Source organism: Mustelus asterias, chromosome 14, assembly GCF_964213995.1.
Source record: "Mustelus asterias chromosome 14, sMusAst1.hap1.1, whole genome shotgun sequence".
NCBI classification, from domain to species: domain Eukaryota; kingdom Metazoa; phylum Chordata; class Chondrichthyes; order Carcharhiniformes; family Triakidae; genus Mustelus; species Mustelus asterias.
The window spans coordinates 28,524,220-28,536,550 of NC_135814.1; the positions used below are offsets into that span (position 1 = coordinate 28,524,220).

The 12,331-nt window shown below is 42.7% G+C and overlaps 1 protein-coding gene across 1 annotated transcript in view; it reads left to right on the plus strand.

Moving 5' to 3' along the window:
- The window catches only part of LOC144504127 (low-density lipoprotein receptor-related protein 1-like), a 1,391,705-nt gene that overhangs the window by 1,268,894 nt on the left and 110,480 nt on the right, over positions 1-12,331 (plus strand). Inside the window, exons 72-74 of the mRNA XM_078229303.1 lie at positions 6,249-6,378; positions 8,112-8,114; positions 9,457-9,579. Coding sequence (XP_078085429.1) covers positions 6,249-6,378; positions 8,112-8,114; positions 9,457-9,579 — 256 coding nt within the window. The remainder of the gene's footprint in view (positions 1-6,248; positions 6,379-8,111; positions 8,115-9,456; positions 9,580-12,331) is intronic.

Consider the following 12,331-nt stretch of genomic DNA (forward strand, 5'->3'; position numbering starts at 1 on the left):
ATCCCTTTAGCCCCAAGAGCTATTTCTAATTTATTCTTGAAATCACACAACGTTTTGGCCTCAATTACTTTCTGTGGTAATGAATTCCACAGATTCACCGCCCTCTGGGTGAAGAAATTTCTCCTCACCTCAATTCTAAAAGATTTACCCCTGATCCTCAAACTGTGACCCGTAGTTTTGCACTCCCCCACCATTGGGAACATTCTTTCTGAATCTATCCTGTCTAATCCTGTTAGAATTTTATAAGTTTCTATGAGATTCAATGAATACAATCCTATCCTAGTCTCTCCTCATACGACAGATCTGCCATTCCAAGAATCAGCCTGGTAAACCTTCACTGTACTCCCTCTATAGCAAGGACATCCTTCCTCAGATAAGGACACCAAAACTGCTCACAATATTCCAGGTGTGGCCTCACCAACACCCTGTACAAAACATCCCTATCCCTATACTCAAATCCTCTTGCTATGAAGGCTAACTTACCATTTGCCTTCTTTACTGCCTGCTGTACCTGCATGCTTACTTTCCTCGTAAAACCATACCCATCATTTCTGAGAGCACAGGATTTCCCCAAGTGTATTTTCTCACTTGCCTAGGAGTGACAAGTGTGTTGTCTATTTGTTCAAAGTAGAAATTATTCCCCTTCTTGCAGTCCAAAGAACGGCCTGGTATTGGACATCTTGAAAGCCCATCCACGTTACACTGTAAACTAGACTGGCAGGATTTAATGGTGTAAGTATATGCAGACAAGAGCAATGCCCATCTTTGCATTCTATTTGCTGCAAGTGATGGAATTCCCACATGTTGCCCAAAAATGATAGTGAATGATAAACGCTCTCCCATGCAAGATCTGATAGAATTTCTTTACACCTAGAATGAGTCTGATGCCTCCTGTTCAATCTGAGCATAGTTGCCCTCAGCTTTACTCAAGGTTTGAGAAGCCAAAGCAATGGGTCTTTATTCATCTTATGGCATGGTGTGGGAGACCACCGCTCCTATACCATAAAGGGATGCATCACAAGCTAACTGTGGGATAAGGTAGAATCAAAGTGCATGAGAACTTCAGACTGAAGTGACACTTTTTTGGCTTGCGTGAAGGTGTTATTGCATTGACCTGACCACTTCCATGTCTTTTTCTGGCACAAGAGGTTATGTAATTGTTTCAGAATTGTTGCCAATTTTGGGACAAATCTTCCACAATAGTCCAACAATCCCAGGAAGGAACGTAACTGGATTCTATTCTGAAGTGCAGGCACCTCTGTGATGACATTAAACTTAGAAGGAGATTTGTGAAGGCCAGTGGCATAAATCACTTGTCCCAAATATTCAACGGAGGATTGTCCTTGTGGACTCTCAGACCATAGCTTTCCAATCTCTGGAGAGTGGCATCCAAGTTTCAAAGCAGTTCATCTTCAGCTTTTCCAGTCACTAGGATGCCATCTAGACAGTACTGGATTCCACTTAATCCACTCAGGATCTGATCCAATGGCCTCTGAAACAATGCAGGAACAGATGTGACACCTAAGCTCAATCTTCAGTATTGGAACAAGCCTTTGTGTGTCATGATTGTCAGAAGTTCTTGTGACATCTTGCCCACATTCATCTGCAAATAGGCCTGGCTCAGGTCAATTTTGCTGAAATTTTGTCCTCCTACCGATCCTGTAAACAGGTCTTCAGAGCGAGGTAATGGGTACGTTCAACACATAACACTGGATTTGTGGTGACCTTCAAGCCCTGCAAATCCTTAGAGGTCCATTTCCTGTTGACTGGGACAATAGGCATAGCCCATTCACTCATGCTGACAGGTTCCAGAACTCCAGTCTTGACCAGTCACTCCACCTCTGGCTTAATTGTGTATGGTACAGACCTTGTCCTTAAACATTTTGCTTGGCTTCTTTCTATAAGTTTCAGCTTGATTGTAACGTCCTTCATGCTCCTTGATTCCCCATTGAATACAACAGTGCGCTTTTTAAAGATTGTTGTGAGGCCTGATTCCCCATTGGTCATCATATTGACTTCAGCCCAGTTCAGTCGAATCTTCTCCAGCCATCAACGCCGGGTAGTTTTCCTTCACTACGAGTAGAGGAAAATCTACTGATTGCCCATTGAGATGCACAGTCACTTCAATGTGGCCCTTCAGGGGAACTATTTCACCTGTGTATGTCACCAGCACTATCCTTGATGGTTCTAAGGGGATGTATTTGAATTTTTCATTGTAGATGGACTCTGGCATCAGTGAGACTGCTGCCCCAGTGTCAACTTGCATCCTTGCTGGCTGTCCTTCCAGCAGTGTAGTGACCCAGTGTCTGTGGGTGGTACCAGCAATGGCTAGCACATGTAGTGATAGTTCCTCCTCTGACTTTGAGTCTCTTCGCTCTTTTTGACCCTGTTGTACAGCATGGACATTTCTCTAGCGAAGGGTCACCTAGACTCGAAACGTTGGCTCTATTCTCTCTCCGCAGATGCTATCAGACCTGCTGAGGTTTTCCAGCATTTTCCATTTTTGTTTCAGATTCCAGCATCCGCAGTATTTTGCTTTTATATTATGGCCATTTTTCTGTTTATTTTGTTTAAATGCTGTGTTGGTTTGTTCTTGCATCTTATTTTTACTTACAGCTTACTTCTTCTTCCTGCAGGCATGCTCTATGTGTCATTTTTTCCCCACAGTCTCGGCATTCTATGCCTTTACACCAGCATTCAGCAGCAGAAAACCCTGGCTTTGAACATCGGTAACATGAACATACCCTGGCAGCTTTGGGTGCCAATTCAGCAGACATTTTGTGTACCCAAGTGGAGGAACTCAATTGTTGGGCTTCCTTCACAGCCAGCTCCATAAAAACAGTAATTCAATGGCTTTCTGCAGAGTGAGATTATTCTCAGTTAACAGAGGTTTTTATTTTGCTTCACTGCATTGACCACAAACAAGTCTGTCATGAATGGTATCATTAAACACATCTCCAAATTCACAATATTCTGCAAGTCTTTTAAGCAATGCCACAATTTGTGTGATCAACGCTCCCCTCTTGGTGTAATTTATGGAATCTAAAACCCCTGCAATCACCAGGGATTTCGGTAAAAAATGTGCTTGCACAATATCCACAGTTTACGTTTTAGTGCCTGGTTTATGAGGTTGCACTAAACTGGGGCGGGATTTAAAAGTTTTTCTCCCCGACATGCTCAGGAAAGTGGGCACCATTATATCTTCAGCTATTCTGTTTGCCTGTACAAAATAGTCAAAATGATCAGTATAAGAGCTTCATCGCTCCTTATTTTCATCAAAAGCTCAAATGAGGCCAAAAATTCTTGTCATTTTTCACTTAAGCAGTGAAAAGTGTGTGCACACTTCACAACCATGCTTCCAGCAGCTACCTCAGTTTTCTTCGCACACAAGGCACTAATTTGAGCTTCAGCCTGTCTTTTGTTAAAGTCAGGTCTGGAATTTGTCTGCAGGGAATCTTTTACTCAATTCAACAATCGTCAACTATCTCTCCATAGCACATGTGAAAAGTTTTCTTTTCTTGACTTTCTTCACTAAAACATCCTCTTCAAATGGCTCAGCAAGCAATTGCCCGTAGTCCTCATTGCCAGATTTTGTTGCATATTTGGAGACATGGCACTTGGAAGCACTGGGTTAAAAATGAACAGAACTTTATTAGTGGCGTGTTATCTCTTCTATGGCTGTTGCTTCTCTCTCTGTTTTCCACTCTACATCTTATGACCTCACTCTATTTGCATACATTCCTACGTTACTACGTAACACCTTCAGATTGAATTAATCGCCATGGTAGTTTACACTAACCGCACTTGTTCACAGGCCTTCAACCCAGGCTCTCAAATTAAGCCTTTTTTTAGGTGATAGAACACTAATAGATCCATTTTAAATATTATACGAATAACCAACTCACCAGGAAACTGACCACTGTACATTAATAATACTAGCTAATCGTTCAGTACTTTTCATAGAATCATAGAATCCCTACAGTGCAGAAGGAGACCATTTGACCCATCCAGCCTGCACTGACAACAATCCCACCCAGGCCCAATCCCCATAACCACATATATTTACCCTACTAATCCCCCTGACACTAAGAGGCAATTTAGTGTGGCCAATCCGCCTAACCTGCACATCATTGGACTGTGGGAGGAAACCAGAGCACCCGGAAGAAACCCACACAGACACAAGGAGAACGTGCTGACTCCGCATAGACAATAACCTGAAGCCGGAATTGAACCCGGGTCCCTGGTGCTGTGAGGCAGCAGTACTAACCATTGTGCCACTGTGCCGCCCATTATTGAAAGACATTTTTAATTATTTAAAGTCTAGGTACACACATGTGGTAGACACAGGTGATGGTGGAATATTTTTAAATAACTATATTCTGAAATATAATGGAAATATTTTTATGTTTGTCAATATGCAAATGAGTTTCAGGAGAAGATTGAGCACAAAATTCAATTCTGTTGACTAGGAGTCTTTGAAGTACAGCTTGCTCCCAGGTTGATTTTTGGCAAAGCAGAAAATCTACCCCATGTTGTAGATTCCTGTACAGGGAAATGGAGGCATAAGCCCTGACAGACGATATGAGTGTTGTTTTCTTTCCCGGATTGTTAAACTATGACAATCTTGACAAGAATAACACTATTCTGAAGATTTTCAACTTACCAGCACTATAATTTATGAGGAAATGTTAAATACCTGTGGGAATTTTAGCAATTCCATTGAAGATCAAGAACTATGAATTTTGATTTAATTTGATTTTTTATAGTCACATGTATTAGTATACAATGAAAAGTATTGTTTCTTGCGCGCTATACAGACAAAACATACCGTTCATAGAAAAGGAAAGGAGAGAGTGCAGAATGTAGTGTTCCAGCCATAGCTAGGGTGTAGAGAAAGATCAACTTAATGCAAGGTAAGCCCACTCAAAAATCTGACAGCAGCAGGGAAGAAGCTGTTCTTGAATCAGTTGGTCCATGTCCTCAGACCTCTGTATCTTTTTTCCGACAGAAGAAGTTGGAAGAGAGAATGTCCGGGGTGCGAGGGGTCCTTAATTATGCTGGCTGCTTTTCCAAGGCAGAGGGAAGTGTAGACGGAGTCAGTGGGTGGGAGTGATGGATTGGGCTTCATTCACGACCCTTTGTAGTTTCTTGCAGTCTTGCACAGAGCAGCAGCCTGATCAAGCTGTGAGACAAGCAGAAAGAATGCTTTCTATGGTGCATCTGTAAAAGTTGGTGAGAGTCATAGCTGACATGCCAAATTTCCTTAGCCTCAAGAGAAAGTAGAGGTGTTGATGGGCTTTCTTAACTATAGTGTGGGCATGGAGAAGTAGGACAGGTTGTTGGTGATTTGGTCACCCAAAAACATGAAGCTCTCGACCCTTTCTACTTCGTCCCCATTGATGTAGACAGGTGCTTGTCCTCCACTACACTTCCTGAAGGCGATGAATTCTGATGGACTGTAACAGATGTAATAAAACAATAATTTGCATATCCCACCACCTCATTGCATTATGAATGATGCTTAAATGTAATAAAATGTTAAAATTAAATATGTGATTCTTTGTAGTCTGCTGTACAAGCATGTTTCTCGAAGAAAATTGCAATATGTAAGTTATTCTGTGCAGAGCTTTCATACATGTTTTGTGAATGGCTTGTTCTATTTCACCATGGGGCGGCACGGCAGCACAGTGGTTAGCACTGCTGCTTCACAGCTCCAGGGACCTGGGTTCGATTCCCGGCTTGGGTCACTGTCTGTGTGGAGTTTGCACATTCTCCTCGTGTCCGCGTGGGTTTCCTCCGGGTGCTCCGGTTTCCTCCCACAGTCCAAAGATGTGTGGGTTAGGTTGATTGGCCATGCTAAAATTGCCCCTTAGTGTCCTGAGATGTGTAGGTTAGAGGGATTAGTGGGTAAAAAATGTGTAGGGATATAGGGATATGGGGGTAGGGCCTGGGTGGGATTGTGGTCGGTGCAGACTCGATGGGCCAGATGGCCTCTTTCTGCACTGGAGGGTTTCTATGATTTCTGTGTACAGATTACTATCTGCTACTGGGTTGACATGACGAACTGTTCTTGCCACCTTCGCTTGATCAGAAATAAAAGACCACATCTTACCTTCATTAATACTTCCAAACTTACAACAGATGATTAACAACATGATTTTATCATCTTTGACTCCATTGTAATTAGCCATATGCCATTGGTAACAAGCATTATTAAATTAAATCTTGCATGTGATTTATATTAACAGAAAGATTGTGTAATTAAATGTAAAGAAGATCAGTTCCAGTGTAAGCACGGCCACTGTATTCCTGTCAGATGGCATTGCGATGGAGAGACTGACTGTTTAGATGGCAGTGATGAAGAAAGCTGTGAACAAGGTAACTGGAAAAGCTTAATTTTGCTTCACACTAATCCATTTAATTTTCAGATTGCATTGGACTGGCATGTGTCTGCATAGAATATACCTCTATATTAGTCAAACTTGTTTATTGCCAGGATTTTGTGACTATGCTTTGACATATGTTCCGTAAATCCTGTTGCCATATGGTCAGTCCTTGGGTGATAGCTTTATGTCAAAGCTTTGAATGCCTTCAAAGCCAGCTGTTTCTCATTGCCTGCTACTTACATGAGGGAGCTTAAATTCCTCAGTGAGTTTAGCATTGTTTAAAGTGGTCAAATTAACTTCCAGCAAACACAAACATCGTAAGGGACGTCTTGAGGGTTACATGAGTAGCAAACAAACTAACATAATATGAATATATTTTACTGAAGGCATTCCCTCACTTATCTGAACAGGCCAATACCTTTGTTAAAATGACTGGCAGGAATTTTCCATACAAATGCATTAGTGCATGCATTGCTACCCTTACAAATCAATGTCAACAAGGTAACGATGTGGAGGATTGATGACTTTGTTAAATAGTATGCACAAGAATTTGATGCACATCTGTTAACCAGTGCGCTGAAAAGAGTCCACAGAGGAAATTTGGCAAGCATTTTATTACATTTCATTTGGGGTGAACAATGAAATATAATCATAAAATGAGCTGACAACGACTGGAGGACAGATGAGTTGGCGCTATTTCTTATCCAAGCAATTTTACAGATTCACACTTCAGTATAGCCAACTGAGCAAATTGAAGACTAGCCTGTACTTCCATAATCTTTGTTATCCAGTCTGGAGACTGAAGTAACAATGCAAAAAAACAAAAGCTAGGAAGAAGGGCAGAACCGTTCATGATGTTGAAAAGAATGGACTTGACTTCATACTTTTTAAACAGTTTACACACATTGTTTTAAGAAATCAAATCAGCAACATGTCACCATGATTATTCGTGGGTGGGATTTTCTGGCCCTTCCCACCAGAGTCGTGCTTGCCACAGGTTCCCCGGTGGCGGGATGGGTGAGCTACGCATAAAGCCATGACGGCAGACTGAAAGATCTCCACAGTGGCCAAAGGCTAGCAGGCACTTCCATGCATCTGCTGCCCTTCTTCTTATGGGTGATGGAGGTCATAGTTTTAGAGGATGGTGTTAAAAGGAGCCTTGGCAAGTTGCTGCAGTGCATCATGTTGATAATATTATGTTGTAGCAGCCAGATTGGTGAAGGGAGTGAATGCCACTGGGTGGCATGATGGCAGAGTGGTTAGCACTGCTGCCTCACAGTGCCAGGGACCCGGGTTCAATTCCGGCCTCAGGTCACTGTCTGTGTGGAGTTTGCACGTTTTCACTGTGTCTGTGTGGGTTTCCTCCGAGTGCTCCGGTTTCCTCCCCCAGTCCAAAGATGTGCAGGTTAGGTTGATTGGCCATGCTAAATTGACCCTAGTGTCAGGGGGATTGGCAGGGTAAATGTGTGGGGTTATGGGAATAGGGCCCAGGTGGGATTGTGGTCGGTACAGACTTGTTGGGCCAAATGGCCTCCTTCTGTACTGTAGGGATTCTATGATAATCTTTGATTAAGCTGCTAGATGGAAGCAGGTAACTTTAACCTGAATGATATCAAGCTTCTTGAGCTTGTTGTTGCAGCTGAATTTATTCAGGCAAGTTTAGAGTATTCCAATACAATCCTGACTTGTGCCTTGTAGATCGTGGGCAGGCTTTGGGGGAGTCAGGAGGTGAGTTATTCACCACAGAATTTCCAGCCTTCTGACCTGCTCTTGTAGCCACATAATTTGTGTGGCTGTTCCTGTTCAATGGTAAGCGCTAGGATGTTGATAGTGGGGGATTCAGCAAGGGGATTTTCATTCTCTTGTTGGAGAAGGTTATTGCTTGGCACTTGCCTGACTGTCCTGTATGCCTTGTTGAAACTCGGCACAGTCTGCTTCAGTATCTGAGGAGCTGCATAATTAACTAAATGCAATGAGCATCCCCAATGATGGGGTTGGGATGGGGGTGGGGAGGGTATGGGGGTTTTGTGGAGGTCGGAATCTGTGAAGAAGCAACTGAAGATGGTTGGGCCTCGTATTTGGGAGATCAAGAAAGTTTGGTAGACAGGTTCCCCCACCCTAAAGTTTAGAGCACAGCTACCCAATCTTTCAAAATGTAATAAGGCTTTCAGCAAAATGTCTCCCAGGAAGGCACTGCAGTGTGTGAATGGAAATGTTTAGAAACAAATGCCAAAAATCTGAGAAAATATAATTGAAGGAATCATTAGGGGTAGACAGGCAAGTGAGAAGTTAAAATCGGACAGAAATCCTACTTACTGATTGTAATCTCACTTCCTGCAGAATTAAATTTTATCTGCTCTTCTGGCCAAGCAGCAAAGACATCCAATGGAAACTGCTGTGAACCTCGTTATACTTTAAGATAAGGCTCCAATAATGTAATCTGGGCTCAACCACTGTTTCAACCAGTGGCTTAAGCAAGGGAAGCCATTGCAGTTTTCTCTATAAGATGACGCTAGCAGGCCCAAGTCTTCCGACGTTCTGCTCCAATCTGTCGGCCGGTTTATTCTTTCGGTTGGTTATGAGTGAAGAAGTGATAGTGCACGTACAAATGTGCCCAGGAGTTCAAATCTCCTCGGCCTCATATTCCAGACATCAAGGGGGTTTTTGAACTCACCTACGCCTCCATATACCTGTCTCCCAGCGAGAACAAGGTTGTGTATACAAGTAAGTAAATGTTAAAGAAAGAGAATGCGACAACAGGCTCATTTTTTCATTAGCACACAAACAAAATTACAGACTGTTATGTGAAGATATTGAACATGTCATATTAGTTTTTTGTTATAGTTAATGCTATAAAAATAGCCAAGAGCTCTCCATTAAGAGTAAACATTTTGGCCGTCAAATAAATTACAACGTGAAACTGGAAGAGACTTAAATTGATCTATAAATGAATGAGTCCATTGAGTTACTCATCCTTCAACTGACATGTCTGTATTAAAATTGATGATCCTATATTTACTATATTGGTTATATGATTTGGAAAATCAGAGTGTTTCATGCTCCTTTCTAGTGAAAACAACGTGCAATGTAGATGAATTCCATTGCAACAATACACTTTGTAAACTTCTATCTTGGCTGTGTGATGGAGAGGATGACTGCGGAGATAATTCAGATGAAAACCCAGAAACATGTGGTACGTCAATCATATTCTTTTAAATTCAGTGAACGCTCTGTCCTGTCCATTTTACGAGAGAGAAAAATAGAACGATATATTTGGATGTTTGGTAGGTGCGATTGATCTATGAAAATCGGGAAGACCATGCAGAAACCTAATGGACTTTTCTTGTTCTCGAAACTCCTCAGTGTCAGCAGGATGTAATAGGATAAATTAAAGATGCTTCGAGAAGTTGTGACCCAGTCACAACGTTATTGCTGCAGGTGGTCTCTGATAGGTGCATAACAGACATTTCTTGAACAGCTGAAAGCATGACTAGGTTTTGAGTTCCGCGTTGGGTTCGAGGAATAGCAGCATTGGGAACATCCAATTGGGAGGGAGTTCCTAATTAAACCCTTTTATGCCAATTTTTATCAATTCTTCTTAGTGCCAAGACTCCGCACAAGTCATCCTACCCTCTCCCCGACTCCATTCCTATTGTTCCAAAGATGTGTTTCCAGTCCTTGGTACTATAGATAGAAAAGATAGGAGAGGCGATGAATGAATACTTTTCTTCAGTGTTCACCAAGGAGAAGGGCCATGTTTTTGAGGTTGAGAGTGTGTTACAGGCAGATAGGCTGGAGGAGGTAGATGTTCTGAGGGAAGATGTATGAGCAATTTTGAAAAACCTGAGGGTCGATAAGTCCCCTGGGCCGATGAGATACATCCTAGGATTCTTTGGGAGGCAAGGGATGAGATTGCAGAGCCTTTTGCTTTGATCTTTGGGCCATCACTGTCCGCAGGGATAGTGCCAGAGGGCTGGAGAGTGGTGAATGTTGTTCCTCTGTTCAAGAAAGGAAATAGGAATGAACCTGGTAATTATAGGCCGGTTAGTCTTACTTTGGTGGTCTGTAAGTTAATGGAAAAGGTCCTGAGGGATAGGATTTATGATCATTTGGAAAGATGTAGCTTAATCCAGGATAGTCAACACGGATTCGTGAAGGGTAAGTCTTGCCTCACAAATTTGATTGAATTCTTTGAGGAGGTAACTAAGTGTGTAGATGAAGGTAGAGCAGTTGATGTCATATACATGGATTTTAGTAAGGTGTTTGATAAGGACCCCATGGTCGGCTCATGAAGGAAGTAAGGAGGTGTGGGATAGAGGGACATTTGGCCGATTGGATAAGTAACTGGCTATCTCATAGAAGACAGAGGGTGGTGGTGGATGGAAAATTTTCAGACTGGAGACCAGTTACCAGCGGTGTACCACAGGGATCAGTGCTGGATCCTCTGCTTTTTGTGATTTTTATCAATGACTTGGAGGAGGGGACTGAAGGGTGGATCAGTAAATTTGCTGATGACACCAAGATTGGTGGAGTAGTGGATGAGGTGGAGGGCTGTTGTAGGCTGCAAAGAGACATTGATAGGATGCAGAGCTGGGCTGAGAAATGGCAGATGGAGTTTAACCCTGACAAGTGCGAGGTGATTCATTTTGGTAGGACAAATTTGAATGCGGATTACAGGGTCAACGGTAGGGTTCTGAGGAATGTGGAGGAACAGAGAGATCTTGGGGTTCATATCCACAGATCTCTGAAAGCTGCCACTCAGGTGGATGGAACCGTGAAGAAGGCCGATAGTGTGTTAGCGTTTGTTAACAGTGGGTTTGAATTTAAGAGCCGTGGGGTTATGCTGCAACTGTACAGGACCTTGGTGAGGCCACATTTGGAATATTGTGTGCAGTTCTGGTCACCTCACTATAAGAAGGATGTGGAAGCATTGGAGAGAGTGCAAAGGAGATTTACCAGGATGCTGCCTGGTTTGGAGGGTAGGTCTTATGAGGAAAGGTTGAGGGAGCTAGGGCTTTTCTCTTTAGAGCAGAGGAGGTTGAGAGGCGACTTAATAGAGGTTTATAAGATGATGAGGGGGATAGATAGAGTGGACGTTCAGAGACTATTTCCTCGGGTGGATGTAGCTGTTACTAGGGGGCATAACTATAAGGTTCATGGTGGGAGATATAGGAGGGATGTCCGAGGTAGGTTCTTTACTCAGAGAGTAAAGTGGATACTTTAGGAACTTTCAAGCGGTTATTGGATAGGCACATGGAGCACACCAAAATGATAGGGAGTGGGATAGCTTGATCTTGGTTTCGGACAAAGCTCGGCACAACATCGAGGGCCGAAGGGCCTGTACTGTGCTGTACTGTTCTATGTTCTATATGTATGTTCTATACTGAAGCCCCCTTAAAAAGATTTAGAGAATACATCTTTTAATACTCTGGGTGGGGCTCTCTGGATTCAATGTGTAAGACTAGTGATTATGGCTCAGAGTCTGGTCACATAAGGCAATGTAGTGGCAGCTCTATACATGGAAAGCAAACACAAGATTTGACCATGATTGGGTAGACAATCGTCATGAAGTATGGCAACCAAGATTATTGAGTCACAGATGTGGTTTTAAGAGCCACAAGATGGGTGGGCAATGACATAGTCTACAATGGGTGGGATTTTCCAGTCCTGCTGCAGTGGATGTGGCGAGCCAGCCAAAAGACTTCAACAGCAATGGTGAATCCTGATGGTGGGTGGGACTTTCCAGTCCCGCCCCATGTTTCTTGGTGACGCAACTGAAAATCTTCAGAGATAAAGTTATCAAAGAAATCATCTACCTCAATGACCAATCTTGGCGAACTCAGTCTCGGGTATTTTAAATAAATTAAGCTTAATCGTAACAGCCAGGTGTCATGGCAGTAAGAATGCCAGGAAACTGTAAGTGCAAGACTCAACCGAAGTAATTA